Genomic DNA, 16477 nt, shown 5'->3' on the forward strand with positions numbered 1-16477 from the left:
TCTTCCTGTCTTTTTTTTTTCTCTTGTGGGAGACAAAAATGACTCTCACTATGGCAGCTTTCATCAAAACTGCTTTATCCATTTTATGTTCAGCAGCTCTTTCTCTTGTCAGCTTATTGATTTCTTAATTGGTCTCCTGCAGCAACGTTTCAATAAGAAGCATTCAGTCATGCCTGGATTCGCTGGCTGCTCTCTGCTCGCCGTCCTGATCATCAACCGCTGTCTCCTCAGCTCACAGCTGGGAAATGATCATAATTACATTCTTCTGTGTTTACAAAATATCCTGCAATTCACTCGATATGTTTATTTCACAGCGTAGGAATAAAGGTCCACCTGCCACCAGGTGGAAGATTTAAACTATTTTACTTTTGTTTTTCACTTCATTGGTTTTTAATCAATAACTTGATTGGTAATGCAGCAAACTAAACAACAGATGATGTACAAACTCTTGGCCGAAATTTGTTTTGTAAAGGAAACTTTTTTATTTTATCTGCTCAATAATAAACAAAAAATTATTTTATTGGAATTAAATAAAATTATAGAAATTAATCAGTAAATTATTGTCGGCCCAGAGTTTATAAATATTTTTTATTGATTGTTTTCTTGGGTATGGTAAAAAAACAAATTATACTTTTTTGTTGAAAAATTGCAAGACAGAAACATAAATTTTTCATGATGAAAGGCATAAATCTGCACTAAAAAACATAATTCTCTGATATCGTAATCTTATAAAAAGATGATGCAACATTTGTAATATTTTAGGAAACCACTTTTGATGTTTTTATTTGAAATTTTCAACTTTTTAATGACTTTATTTTTGAAAAAAATAGAACTTTTTGACATCATGGGATGTCTAAGTTTTTTTCCTGTGACTGTTTGAGATCAATGCAGAAATTTCTGAGTTATTTTTCTTTTTCTTTGACCACAGAAGAGGAAACTTTCACTGATTATTATTTTGTCTTTTATATACAAAGGTCCTAATGTTGCCTATTTGGTTGTATTTAATAAAAGCCTTAAAATTGTTTTATTGTAGCAGCATAACTGACTGATTCCCCTGCATTGAAACCCTTACAGATTGTAATATTACAAATGTAAAATAATGACTTTTTTGCCACTCTTCAAATTAGGAAATAGAAGAAAGCATGTTATATAAGCAAGGCAGATGCACTGCAAAAACACAAAATCTTAACAGATTCTTTCTGCAGTTTCTATTGGAAATATCTTAGTACACTTTTCAGCAAGAAGTAAAAACTTCTTTTGAGTAGATGTAACTCTCACAACTCTTATAAAAATATCAGATTAGTTAAATAATCTACCAGTGGAACTAGAACTCATTTACTTAAGCTCCTATTTCTTGCTGAAAAGTTACTTGTAAGTTTGATTAATCTTACATAGATATTTGCACCAGAAGGTACAACAAAAATGCTTGGTAAGATTAGTTTTTGCAGTGTGTGTGTGTTACATTGTGTTGATAGGAACTGTCTATAAGTAGCTTGCCCACATGTAGTTGGGGTAATAATTATATAAATGCATCTTTTGGCTCCAACTTGGCTGTTTTCTGACCTCCGTTATGAGAGGCTTGTTGTACTTTTTTGCTTTTGCCATCAGTATGTCTCTCCATCTCGTGTTCCTGGTTAGTTCCTGAGAAACTGTGGGTGGCTTTGTCATGCCGCTCTGGGATCTGTGACTCCCACTGTGCAGCAGACATGTTTACTCGGGGACAGTTGGGGTTCCGGAGCCGTAAATTGATGAGTGGAACCTCGCAAAGCCGACTGAACGCGGGATGAAAAATTGGTTTTTGCAGAAGAGCCCTAATTTCCAGATTGATTTGTAAGCTGAACGTTCACAAAATACTTTGTTGTGTCGTCCAAAAGCTAATATTTTACTCAGAGTAAGAATGATTTTAGTGATTGATTATTCTGATGATGAATTGAATGATCGACAAAAAAAAGACCTATTCTGGGCTTCAGTTAACAGTGTTTAGTAATCAATTATTTTGACAATTAATTGTTGAATCGGCTAAAAAAATATCAGATTGTGGGGAACAACTAGCGATTATCTTAGAAATTGATTGTTCTATTAATTTGATGATTAATAAGCTAAAAAAATGACTAATTTTGTGATGCAACTTACATTGTTTTTGTAATTGATTATTGATAAAAAAGTGACACATTCTGTGGAACAACTGACAATTATTTCAGTAATTCACTATTATATTGATTATTCTGATAATCAATTAATTGGCTAAAAATGTATACATTCTGAACCAGCGATTATTTTAGTAAGTAATTTTTCTATCAATTGTTCTGATGATTGATCATTTGGATAAAAAATATATACAGTCTGTGTTGCAACTAACAACATTTTTAATAATCAATTATTCTGACACCAATAAGCAGAAGAAATGTATTGATTACTAAATTAGTTGACTATTAATCCGATTAATCATTTCAGTCCAAATTCAAAGCTGAATTCAGTCTCTGTCTTACTTAGCAGTCGGCTTTTAGGAATATAAAACAGGGTTATTTTAGTCTGAATAATATATTTAACTTCTAATTTGATATGTATTAAAGTTATCTTGAATAATTATTTATGAATCAGATTTTTCTCTACAGTGCTGGCTGACCTTCTGGAGAAAGTTGTGGTCCATTTATCCAGCTCTGCCTCAGGAAGCTTCTTCTCTGCGGCTCAGTACAAAGGTCAGAGACCAACCGACTCGTTTTCTTCTTCTTGTTGTCAAATGAAAATCACTGAAGGTCTTTTGGTGGAAACTGTTACGTAACCAGTAACGTAAAAGCTTCTGCGTAATTTCTCCTGTGATCTTAAAGACCAAAAAACTTGAAAATACACAAAATCTAACAGCAACTATACAGAAGATGCATGTTATTTATGTTTGTTAGTATTATGCAGCCTTTGGAAAGACAGTAGGGTTTGTTAGAAAGGGAACATTAAAGATCTGAGCAGTAAAGTAATAAAATTCAGCCTTGCAAAACTTTTAGCACGTTGCAAACCTCCATCAACACAAGTAGGGAATGACTGTGAATTGGGTGGAAAATGCAAACTGGTTTTTAAGTATTTTTTTACACATTCAAGTCTGAAAAATGCAGCACACAGGGCTAAACGATTAATCAAATTAATCATGATTGATCGATTATTGAAATAATTGACACTGTTGCAGTAATCAATTCAATTAAAGGTAAATGTATGTTTTTCTGTAGATCTTGTTGGGACATTATTCCTTTAAGTCTGGAAATGTTCTTCAGGTGATAAAAGCCCAACTTGGTAACTGTCTTTGTGTGGTTCTGAATGTTCAGGTCAAAGTTCATTGCTACATCCAGACTTCAGACCTGATAGCTGGTTTGAAGCTGCGATAACTGAAGCTCTTTGTTGGCTCTAATTGATTTTTGTTTCTTTTTATGTCCAAAAATAGTTTTGTTTGATTTGCTGGACGAAGCTGTGGCTCCTCCGCACATTTATTTGTTTTACTCATAAGTTTCTGAATGGATTCATCATCACCTGGTCTGCATAACGAGATGATAACTTACCTCGTTTTATGTTGTAATCTGTGATCATGTAGATATGAAATAAAAGGGGCCTAACATGCATCCTTGGGGAACCCCACATGTTTTTGTAATGAGGCAAAATGAGTAGAAATACTTTTACGAGTCACCAAGTTTCTTATGGTCAACTTGACATCAGGTTGACCATAATAAAACTTCCCCGCAGTGACAGTGAAATAACCTAAAAGCTCTGAATTGATGTTTTTCAGTGTCGTCTGAATAATGTGATCTGTCCCTACAGATTCACAGACATGGAGGAAAAAAATCCTTCACACTTTGAGAGCGTTTTCCTTCCGCAGGTCAAAATATGTTCGGTTTCACAAGTCTAACAAGCGAACCGTGTCAGCAGGTTGGCGTGTTTGGTAGCCGCAGGGCTAAACAAGCTCCTCCGATTGATGCTAGACAGAAAGATACGAAGCTAATTAGTGAATTAGACCCAGAAAATGTTGGAGACTGTAGTTTTTCCTGAAGGGAAAGCGCTAATTGCTTATGTTTTTGTCCTGATTAAAATGTTTTTTACAACATGTAGTAAAAGCATGCTGCAGTTTTCTGTCAGCTTCAACTTGGAAACATTTTGTCACTTTTCTGGAACGTTTAGTGTTACAATATTCTAAATAATGTTAAAAATATTTGTGTCAATTTGGTAATCAAGCTTCTCAAGCTTTACGTAAAACTAAAAATTGGTAAATTTGGCAAAAGTGTTGCATCTGAATCTCATAACATGGTTTTAAATTCATATTTCTATTTTATAATTACTGAGTGAGTAATTAATAGTTTACTAAACTGAGGTAAATGTTTAGTAGAAATATTTTCTCTTGTCCTATTGATTGTTTTGTTGTTTTTAAAAACTTGTTTGAGATAAATGAAAAATGAAATTAAGGGAAATATTTTAAGCCTGTTTCTTGTAATGTTGATGATTTTGGCCTAATGAAGGTGAAAATCCAACATTTTGTCTCAGAAAATACAATATTGCAGAGTTCTGTATCAAAGCCCATTCACAGGAAGTTAAGTGGAAGGAAAAAGTGTGGTTGGAAAACATTGGAGTTCGAATGAATCAACGATGATGCAAATATATTCCAAATAAGATTAAATATAATCAAGCTGTACGGCAAAAGACAAAAAGAAATGTGAAGTTTTCATATTTTCTTTCTCATGACAGAAAAGGTAATTTCATTGTATAGAGTCGTTAAAGAGTGAAATATTTTGAAAATCTTAAATTTCTGTGTCTGAAAATTAGCAGACTGTGAAAAAGTGAAGGCATTTGCATAGAAAGTTAAATGGAAGGAAAAAGTGTGGCAGAAAACGATTGGAGTTTTAGTGAGTTAATGATGGTACAACTATTGAAACGAGGTATTCCTAATTAGACTAAATATAATTATGCAATCCAGCTAGTTCTTGGTAAAGTACTATTTGAGTTTTTGAGATGCTAATTAGCAGCTAGCAGCTAATAGTTATTAAAAAAAACCTAAATAAACCACATTATTGCCATGGTAACTAACAAAAAGCAAATGCCTCAACTTAAAAAAAATCATGAGCAAAATCTACAAATTTGAACTAATCTTGTATTCTAATTATTTAAAAAAGAATAAACTATTAATTCTTCGCTGCACCTCCAGTTTTCTTGGTCCGATTGCAGGGAAAATCCAGGCCGTTTCCTCCATCTCGCTCGTCTTCTAATTCGTTTTAAGGGAGTTTATTGTTGTGCATAATGCGTGAATTTCCTCCAAGCCTTTAAATTCTGCAGGATTCATTATTTTCAGTATCGCCTTCTTAATTTGTGTGAAGAACATAGATAAAGTCTGGGGACGTCCTGCAGCTGCAGGTTGCTGATATTTCTCTTCATGAGTTCTGCAGTGAACAACTAGAAATGTTTGTTGCAACTAATATTAGAGATGAATTCCCTGCAACACCTTTTATGGTGGCGCCTTCAAACAAAAGCTTAATATCTGTTATTTGGGTTATTACGAACGGTAAACTAGAGTCTGGGGGCAAAGCGGGAATGGAAACGACGAGAGGATTTATCTCCATTAGACGGTAATTGCTATCAGTGTGAGGTTCTCAGAGATGTTAATATGTGAGGAGGAAAACAAAAAAATCTCCAAATTAATACCAGATTTGATAGCGTGTGATTAATGCTCTGCTTTCTGATGGAAACAGCGTCGAATGATCGCTTTGAGATGTAAATTCCAGCCAACATTTTATCTTTTTATCACTTTTTCCTTTGAAAAATTGGATTTGAGGCTTGTGCTGCTGTTGCCATCATCTGGATGATTGTTTTTTATATTAATTGCTAAAAATCTCCTCATCATCCGACTATAAACTCTCTGCAGATGATTCATTTGCGCTCATATCATTATATTTCCCAAAAGCCAGGATGTGGTTGTAACTTTTTTCCCCGTTTGTCTGATTATTGAAGTTGCCAGAACATTAAACCTGAATTTCCAAAATCTAATAAGAGCAGTTTTGTTTTTACATTCAGACTCTGCAGGAGACTTTAGTGCTTGCTGCGTTGCTCTGTTAGAAACTATTATATCTGGAAAAAAGTAATCTTGTGATAAAATCGATTAATGTGGAGGAGAGATTATAATTACATTTTTTTCTCCTCGTCTTTGAACTCGACGCCACACAGAAACCTGAAAGTGCTGCTGTGAAATTACCCGACGCTACGCTACGTTGCTAACATCACGGCTTTATAAAAACAGAAAACTACAGTCAAGAATTAAACAGCTGATCAATCTGTTTAATTCCTAATCCATACACATCAAATATATTGATTGATTATGGTTCAAAATAGGTTTTTTAGTTTGGATTTAAAGGAACTCAGTGTTTCAGCTGTTTTGTCGTTTTCTGGAAGTTGGTCCAGATTTGCTGCTTCTCCTCGTTTGGTTCTGGTTCTGGGGATGCAGAGCAGAACCAGAACCAGCAGAGGTTCTGGAAGGTTGACACAGCAGCAGCAGATCTGTAAGTCTCCTCTCTCTCACTGTCAGTGTCGGGGCTCAGAACTGGACGAGGTTCTCTATCTGCCTGGTTTTAGTCAGAACCCGAGCAGCAGCGTCCGGATCAGTTGATTTCATTTCATTTTTTAGTGAGGACATTGTTGCGGTAATCAATGCGACTAAAGATAAACACATGGATGAGTTTCTCTAAAGCTGAGACATTAGTCCTTTAATCCTGGAGATGTTCGTCAGCTGACAGAAGGTAACCGATGAACTTTGTAACCGTCTTTATGTGACTCTGAAGGTTCAGGTCTCTGTTTTCCAGCTGTGCACTGACTCTAATCGCTCCTCTTTACGTACAAAGATAATAACTTTAGTTTTGTTTCTGTTCAGTGATGTTTCAGGGTCACCTGGTGACATCATCATGTCGATCATCTGCACAGCCGATTCTGTCGTTCATCACGGTCAAAATGCTCCCAGCGAGGAGGAAACGTTTTCTTCTGAATATTGCTGTTGTCCTCGGTGTGACTCTGATTTGTATTTGAATTGTTTTGTTGTTGCAGCAGAGGAGAAAAACCTGAAAAATGTTTCCTTATCGTCTGTGGAGCAGCTGGGAATCCAAACATGCTTCAGGTTCGTGGGATAAGATGATAAGTTAATCGGGACTAATAATTTTATCAAATAATCATCTGAATGTCGCTGCATGGTTGACTTTTTCACTAGTTTTCTCAGACACTAATTTTCATCATCTGTAAACAATATTCAGAAATTTACAAGAAATATTGATGAATTATTTAACAGTTGTTAAAAAGACTTTACTGCATTTTTCTGAATATTTTGGTAAAGACATTTCATCCTCTTCCAGCTTTTGTCAGGTTTGTATTTCTGAAACAGTTTCTTTTTCTTGTACACACATCTCAGATTATTGAATGTTTTTCCCATTTTGAAGAGAAATTACTGTTGATTTAGTCGCTCTGGTTGGAGATTGAAATGATTCACCTAGCAGAAAAAAAATTAACAAAATGTGTTTATATTTCAGAACCTAGCAGGATATATTGTGCTCTAAATTTATCGTCATTAATTAAACTGTGGAGTGGTTTTAAGGAGTCCTTCTGGGTGTTTTGCTCTGCCAGGTGACTTTTATACGATCTGGGGTTATGGAGGCTGAAATAAAATAAAAGCTCTGAAAACTGTTGAGACTTTCACAGTAATTACGTTTGATCTTTAGTCTCAGTGGGGAAATAAAAATGCGATTCTGTTGAAAAGGTGGAGAAGCAAAAATTCACCAGAGGATTTCACTACCGGTGGATGTGATGTTTTTGTTGCCAGGTATGGCTGCTACCTCCAGGTATTACAGGAAGAGGCAGAGAGCGACTTGGAGCTGTTGATGAAACACATGAAGAACTTCCTGTCAACACAGAGAGTGAAGACTTCATCGGCTCTTGGTATCCTTTAAAACGCTGTGAACAAATTTACAATGTTCTCGGCTTTTCTGGGGAAAAAGCTTCGTTGTTTAACCGCTTCGTTGAACAAGTTAGCATAGATCTGTGGTCTAAACAAAACATTTTTTTTTTTACACAAAATGATTCTTGGATAATAAGATTTTAGGGCGTCTTGTCACTTTAAATCCAACTCAACGTTTACACTCGCACATGAAAACGGCTGCAAACAGATACGCAGGTACACATTCGAACATCTTTGAAAAGCGGAAGTGGAGCATCCTGCACAACCAACAAGAATGCAACAAAACACTTTGTGTGGCGGTGAAACCAGCTGACCAAATGTGCTGGAACTCAGCTTGGGTTGCTATGTAACGGTGAAGGAATGTGACTTAATGGGGAGATTTTTGAAACGGCTCATAAAACATGAACTTTTTACAGAAAAAAACAGCTTGGTGGGTTTTTTTATCAACTGTTTTTAGAAACAGTTGAGACCCAAATGGACAAAAACATGCAGAACCTGAATTTTGCATTTTAGATCCCCTTAAATAGTTTCTTCCTTCTATTTTTTAGCCATTCTGATGGTTTGAGTCACTTTTGACTCCTGAAAAATTAGGCTCCTGGTTGAATCAGTAAATTTAGCCCACATCATCACACCTCCACCACCGTGCTGAATGGTTGCTGAAATCGCTCATCTGTTTAATGAACGTCAGTCCAAAAGTCTTCAGGTTCATTTAGATCTTTATGATCAGTTTTTCTCCTTCAATGCGTCCAAACAGTCTGTCCCTGTTTAGTCTTTTCTTGCCATTAGACCTATTGAATATGAACACCCTTGAACTAGACCGTCCATTAACCACGTTAACCTTGAAACCTGATGTTCCTGTGGTACTGATAACGCCACCGACCCCCTGCTGACAGAGATAAGATCAGCTTCTGTCTGATCAACACAAAACACTTTATCTTCCTCCATGTGTGTCTGCAGGAGCTCAGCCTCCTTTTTGTCCCAAAGGACATCCGGTAGCCACGTCTCTCCTCTGGTCTCCTTTACAAAACGGACAAAAGAAAACAGAGATAAAGAATCCTGACAAGTGGGCCGAGCCGGAAGAAACAGAGTTTATATTAGTTTTATTTTGCCGTGACGTTTTATGTGTTTCATTCAGTTACTTTTAATTCATTTTTAGAGTGTTTGTTAGTTTTTATTAGTTATTGATTTAATATTGTTTAGTTTTTTTCATGCTTTGGTTAATTTTTAGGTTAGGTTAGTAACGTTATTGACACACAGATAGAGAAGAAGTGGAGAGACTGTTTCCGCTTCTTCTACATATTAATATGAAATTAATATGTGGGCTATATACATACGCTTATATACGTATATATATCTATATATATATCTATTAAAACGCAACGTTATTGACACACAGATAGAGATAGAGGGTTAGGGTAAAGGAAAGGGTTAATATTGTGATTATGTTTCCATTGATTAGGTCATAAATACTCAATAGAAGATTCTGTAAAACTGACTGTCGTAATTTGCTGACAGTTGACATAAACTGCTTGTTTTAGGGGAAAAAAATAAATATCACTTCAGTTTGAAAGACTATTAAATAGATTTATAAACACAAAAATAACTTTGTAATTTTATAGTTTTATAAACACACAATATTGTTAGTTATAGTTTCACCCAATTAATTACACATTTTATTTATTCCTGTTGAGGAAAATGTTCTTAATTTCCGTTTTCATTGACTACAATTGTTGACTACAATAACTTTGGTAGGAACTAGTTATATTTACTCAAGAAAAAAAACAACTTTTAGGAGTATTTTTATGATACTATATTTCAACTTGAGTAATTTTTTATGAATGAAAAACAAACATTTACCAGAAACAAACTCACACCTGCTGTTTATTTATTTATTTTTTTGTAATTATGTTATATACATAAATTATTTTCAGCTTGATTTTTAAAATACAAGCATTTCCACATAACTTAATATTTTTGTATGTTTGATGATGCAGTTTTTAAATATTTTTAAACATTAATTGATCAGTTACTTGGTACCTGAGTAACTTTCTTATTATTTCTTCTTGCTCTTTGTACTTTTGAGCATAATTTTTGGGAATTAAACTAATTATGAAGTGACAAATACTAAAAAACAGGCTGAAATTTGAGCTTTTAAAACCCTTTATGCACATTTTTAATTTACTTTAAATATATACTAAATCTGTGGTTTTAGAATTTTGTGAATTAAAACAAAGCAACATTTTTAAAATCTCCACAAACTCAAATGACTTCAGCAGGAGTTTTGAAAGGAGGAAACAAAAAGTAACTCTGTAAATTAGCAGTAAAAAAGTAGTTTAATGAATTTTCTCTGTTGCTGCCTGGCAGCAGATCAAAATGGGTTTTCTCCCCTCTGGGACGATGCTTTATTTATGATTCCTTATTTAAAACTGATGTCTTGACGTAGTTCATTACAAATTTATAACGGTTGTCTGTCAATGAGATTCAAAGAGAATTCATGTGTTGCATTGCTGGACCAACAAGCGGCTGATTCTGTTTAAATTCAGGTATTTTCTCTTTACACCAGAACCATCATTTATATTTGTTTTTGCAGAAAACATAACTTTCTCTTAGTTCATCAAAGGAAAGAATCGTTTCACCAGAAAGATTTTAATTAGCAAGAGAAGGAAGTTGGATTTCTGCAGAAGTTATTAAAGTTTTCTCTTCAACTGGATGTCAAACCGCATTGCATGATGAGCCGCGCTTTAAATGAAATGTATTCCATCCTATTAATTTAAAACAATGCCACAGTGATTTTCTGTCATCTTAAAAAAACAAAACCTGCATGTTAATAAATGCCAGATGCATAAAACATGAGGCATAGCTCTGAGTCATGGCGACTCTTCACATTTAAGCGACCAAAATCCATCCTCCCATGTATCTGACATTTTAACCAGCCATCAGAACAGATGGCGCTCTCAGCAGGCGCTCGCGTTCATGGAAATGTGCAGCTGGAAAACGAATTTTAAGGAATTTCCTCAGTAAATACGAGATAATAGGATTGTTGCTGTATAAAACCTCCTTAAGTTTTCATTTTAGGAATGTAATTATCATAAATATGATTAAAATGCAGTGTATTAGTTTAAGGATTTGACATTTTCACCCCAGTTTCACCTTTTTTTTTTAGATTTTTGTAAATTAGAGTCCAAACATTTTAAATCAACAGGTTGAAAGCACTCGCATCGTTTTTAAATTAAAAACACAAAATATTTTGGGCAATTTTTCACTCTATTTTGCTAACAAAAACAAAACCTTAGCAAGTATTTTGTCCACTTTCTAGTGCAAAAATTCACTTGTAATGAGACAAACTAACTTACAACATATCAGAGCTTGTTTTCAGTAAATATCTTCTTAATATTAGTGAAAAACTACTGGTTCAAGTGGCAGATTATTTCACTTATAACATGGAAAAATTGTTTTATAATAAGTGAAATAATCTGCCAATGGGACTAGTACATTTTCATTAATATTAAGGACATATTTATTTAACACAAACCTCTGCATCTTGCTGAAAAGTCACTAGTTTTAAATGTACCAGGATATTTGCACTGGAAACTAGACAAAAATACTTGGTAAGGTTTTGTGTTTTTGCAGTGTAAAAATTATTGAATTCAAATTGCTGACAGAGTAACAGTTAGCAGTATATGTAATCTCTCAGTATATGTGATAATATTCATGTAAAGTTTATTTGTTTAGCACATTTCAGCAGTTCAAAGTGTTCACAGCATAAAAACATTAATTCATTTAAACTAAACATTACATTTTGTTATTTTGTCCAGTTATTAAGAATCAGGAACTAAAGATGATTTTTCTGATGGGATTTTATTCCTGTTTATTGGTAAAAGATAATCCTTCAGGACTTTAGACGGGAAAATCTGAAGTTCTGTTGGATTATTTTCATTATTTTCTACCAGCAGGATTAAAACATCTAAACTGAAAATTGCCTTTGTGATATTTAAAATCTGGGAAATGTGTTTCGAACCCATAATGTGATGGGAAAAAAAGGTATTTTATACAATTAATCAATACTTTGCTTTGTAATCTTCCTGTTTGTATTTTCCTGCTGTTTTAAAGATGCAGTCTTGATCATTTTGTGGTTTTTCAGCCTTAACGTGGTTCTGCAGTGAGTCTGCAGGACGGCTATCCGGGCCACGACTGGCTGGCCTCCACGGTTTTTCTCATCATGGCAGGAAACGTGGAGCGATCTTTGCATCTGCTGCTCAACCTCTCCTGCCAGCTTTCGTCTGCGTTCATCTGGCCTGCAAGGATTCATGCATCTGTACGGAGAAAGAACGATGCTTTTAATCCAAATGAATTATTACAAACAGGCTTTACAAACAAGTAACCAGCAGGACAAGAGAAAACATCTCCATACATATCCAGGAACAAGTGGCACAACCTTTCTGCTTAAAAAAGAAGTGAACACGTATTTAATCCCACCTTTTATCTCAGTTTAATGAAACATATCACTTAAACACGGTTTTTAAAAACAGGTTAAGGCATTTAATACCTGTTAAATTGACTGCACTAAAAAAATCAACAGATAAATTATTTAGAAAAAAAAAATGCGAGATGGCGGCCATTTTTCAAGATTAACAAGAATCTTAGTTACGCTGAACCACTGAACTCATAAAGAAATCATCGGAAGCTAACGCTAACCGCTAGGGCTAACAATGACAGACTCACAAACTGGAAGTTTCCATTTTGATATCTAATCTTTGTACATTTTATTGCCTTAAAATTTAATGAATAAAATGAAATGGCAATAATTGGTTTAAAAGGCTCAAAAATGGCGGCCATCTTGAAAAATGGCTGTCATCCCGAAATTCAAGTGGGTTGTAGTTTGTTGTTTTTTGCTCGTTTTCACACTTAAAAGATTCTTACAGTGATATTTGGAGCATTATGTACATTGTAATATAGTTATTAAACCAAGTTGCTCCAGAAAAAAAATTCACTTGATAACTTTTCCATTGAATTATAGCAGAAAATGCCAAACAGGGAAAAGTGACTGAAAGCTGCGAATGGAAAAATGATGAAACAAATCAAATATTAAAAGGAAAATATTTCCTCAGGGGAATAATTATACAGTTTTAAATAGTAGAGGAAAATCTGCTTTTATCATTTCATCCTGTCCACCATGTGATGCCACTTTGGAAACACAATAGTCTGTTTTCTGAGTTTTTACAGAATGTTGGACTCTAACAGGTTAAACTTGACAAATGATGTATCAGAAAACATGACGCACTGAATCCTCAGCGCCGTTTCTACATGTTTTTCTGCATGTGTTCGTGTCAGTGCTGTAGTAAAACGTCTGTTGATGAGTGTAATTTGTTTTTGCTGCGGCAGATCCACGTCCCTCTGGCAGTCGCCGAATCGGGCATCTCTCCAGTCTACTGGTGCACGGCTCATTATGTGGAGATGCTGCTGAAAGCTGAAGTCCCTCTGGTCCATTCTGCCTTCAGGATGTCTGGCTTCACGCCTTCACAGGTAAAATCTGCAGATAATTTGACGCAATGATTCGTTTTGCTTCGGCTCTTAAATGGACAGTTGGTTGGTTTGCATAGAGATCACAAAGGAACATTTATTAGTATTGATCAAATTTTTGATTGGTTCTGTTTTAATTAATTTAGGATTCATGAAGGGCTTCATACAGGGGAGGTAAAGTCTTTAGCAGGAGAAGGAGCTCCTATTTGTCGTCTTCTGACTCAATCTCTCTATTCTTTTCTGACTTCATTAAATTTTAAAAGCTTTCACATCTTTTTGTTCTTTGAAATAGTAAAATAGCTTAAAAAGTCGGACTCCCTTTCATCTTTGCTTGAGTTTCATGATAACGTTGCAGAAAAGTCTTTTTTCACCTTGAACGTTTTTCCGTTTTGTTTTTGGCATCTCGGTGGCAGGAGGGCCGTCAGTGAGACTCTTCAGTCGCATCAAAGATCTGAACTCTGACGAATATGTTAACCTCCACAGGTTCTCATCTCTGCTCAGACCGTAATGTTGTTCAGTCTTTTATTGAAAGTTGTAGCTCAGAAATGATGCGTCTTAATGCTCTGATATTGTTCAGGAGGTTTTGTGCTTGAAGGCAGGTTTTCAGTCACACCGGATCTTTGAAGCGTTTCTCCTTTTCATTTTTGATAAATTCGTTCGTGCTCAGTGTGTAAAAACTATTACATTATCGGTGCATTTTACGTGACAATATAAGTTTAGCTTATTTCAACCTATTGATAACTATTTGTTTGAAAAAGAGGTAGGTAGAAGTGGAAACTCACTTTTCACACATTTATTTTGAAAAAAGGGCTGTAACTCACTATTATGTTAGGAATCAATTAATCGATTACTATGACGATTAGTCGGTTAAAAAATGGCACATACTGCATATTTTTCATTTACCTTTTTTATTCAATGTTAGAAATACATAAAGAAATGCAAATAAATAGTTACATTTATTTTTTAAATGAGGAAATAAGTATTTTATTGCCTAAAACAGCATTTCTTTTGAACGCTGCTCCTAGCAAAGGATGCATCTACAGCGTAAATATACTTCTAACATCAATAGGACTGATTGGCTGATTATTTTATTGATTAACTGGCTGATTACTTATTGATTTTGTTTTGCAGAATTTGAACCAGGTTGGAGTAAAACATCTACAGAGAAAAGTTTTATCTTAAATGCATGTTTTTAACTTTTGTAGTTTTGACTTTCTTACTGCTCTGAGTCTTTCAACAAATGACCTTTTTTGTTTGTGTCTTTCAGTTAACAATGAATTGATTATATGAATAATTGATTAATCATGATTAATCGTTAGTATCTTCTGCTGTGGATATCAGTGTAGTGTTAGCGCTGACTAGCACAGGCCGTGTTTCGCTTCCTGCTGGGAGGTTGACCTTCGGCTGCACAGCCTCCTCCCGGTGGGGCGACTGAACCCTGCGGTGCAGAAACACTGTTGGTTCTGTTTGGTTCTGTTTGGATTGAGCCCCTGGGTTGTTTAAGGCTCCTGCGGTTATTAGAGGTTTCAACAGATAAACATGTCGGAGCTCTGTGTAATACACTTCACACGTTTTCTCTCTTTTCTGGGAAGGAACAAAAAATTATTCTGTGGGCAGTTTATGGCTTTAACCACCCAGAGGCCGGAAAATTCAATCAAGTTGCTCAGAGAGCCTCTAGAGGCTCCTCCTTCAATTTGCAAGTCTAAAACCAAACATTTGTCAGCAGTGTGGGATTTGCCTCTGGCAAAGTCTCTAAGCAAACTGAGACTGAATTGGGTTGTGTTTCAAGTGATCTGCCCCATTTTGCTGCTAAATCAGCCCATATCAAACGATGTTTCTGTTTTAGGGCTGAAATGATTAATCGTGATTAATCGTTAATCCGAGTAAGTCTTGACAGAATGTGCTTCATCCCAGCACCGTTATTTTTGTCTTTACAGCTGAAACAAAAGAAAAATTATAAAAATCTCAGCACATTTGTGTTTTATCTACTTAATATATTTGCTTTTATGGATGAAACGATTAATTACATTGAACTGATTAATCGTTAACTGGAATATACCGACTAAAAAAATACCAATTCATGAAAGAACAGCAGATAAACTAAAACCTTTTATTTTTTTAAAGTCAACAGTAGATATGAAAACACAAGAGCAGCCAGTCTCTATCTAACGATTAATAGATTAAAAAAAACCTGCATTCTGTAAATTCTTCATTCAATCTGTTAACCCATTTTAACAGATATCTTAAAATATATCTTAAAGACGCATAAAAAAATGTTTCTTTTAAATGAGCATTTAAATTCCAATAACAGCATCTGTTAAACTTATTTCCTGGAACAATGTAAAAACAGTCCAGGCCTTCAGAGTGAAGCTAAATTGTGTTTTTATTGATCGGCAGATGTGCCTCCACTGGCTCACTCAGTGTTTTTGGAATTATCTGGACTGGACCGAGATCTGCCAGTACCTCTGCACCTGTGTGGTGATGGGTCCAGACTACCAGGTCTACCTGTGCGTGGCTGTTTTCAAACACCTGGAGCCTGAGATCCTGGCGCGCACGCAGTCCCAAGAGCTGCAGATCTTCCTCAAGGTAAACCAGCTGATGCTAATGTGCATCTTAAGCATTTGGATCTCTGCAGATTTCCACACTCAGAACATGGAGGTCTGACAATCAATGCGTGATTTTTGAGTCATTTTTATTTTATTGCATGAAATAAGTACTTGTTGCACGCTGCATCAGCATGGATTTCCCAAAGGTTTTCCTTGGCTACATTCACGCAGCAGGCAAATACAACCAACTCGTTTTCACTGCAGTCAGCATCGTGTCGCATTTCGTCCAACGCTGGGAGATCCAACATGTCTTCAGTCAGGTGCCCCCAAATGAAGTCAGTTTTCATAAATAAAGGCAACAAATACTAAATCCAAAATACATAATATAATTTTCCCACCCAACTTTATACTCAAAAAGACAAGTCAGAATTTAAACAGGACAATTTTATCA

At 35.2% G+C, this 16477-nt stretch overlaps 1 protein-coding gene across 2 annotated transcripts in view; it reads left to right on the plus strand.

Moving 5' to 3' along the window:
• tbc1d32 (TBC1 domain family, member 32) overlaps positions 1-16477 on the plus strand; it is a 54873-nt gene that overhangs the window by 33143 nt on the left and 5253 nt on the right. Inside the window, exons 28-33 of one of the 2 annotated variants that reach the window (XM_055054489.1) lie at positions 2616-2699; positions 7060-7129; positions 7826-7941; positions 12121-12275; positions 13343-13483; positions 15878-16066. In XM_055054489.1, the coding sequence (XP_054910464.1) occupies positions 2616-2699; positions 7060-7129; positions 7826-7941; positions 12121-12275; positions 13343-13483; positions 15878-16066 (755 nt within the window). The remainder of the gene's footprint in view (positions 1-2615; positions 2700-7059; positions 7130-7825; positions 7942-12120; positions 12276-13342; positions 13484-15877; positions 16067-16477) is intronic. The other variant, XM_055054490.1, reaches the window with a different exon arrangement.

This window comes from Poeciliopsis prolifica, unplaced genomic scaffold (assembly GCF_027474105.1).
Source record: "Poeciliopsis prolifica strain line A6 unplaced genomic scaffold, Auburn_PproV2 SCAFFOLD039, whole genome shotgun sequence".
NCBI classification, from domain to species: domain Eukaryota; kingdom Metazoa; phylum Chordata; class Actinopteri; order Cyprinodontiformes; family Poeciliidae; genus Poeciliopsis; species Poeciliopsis prolifica.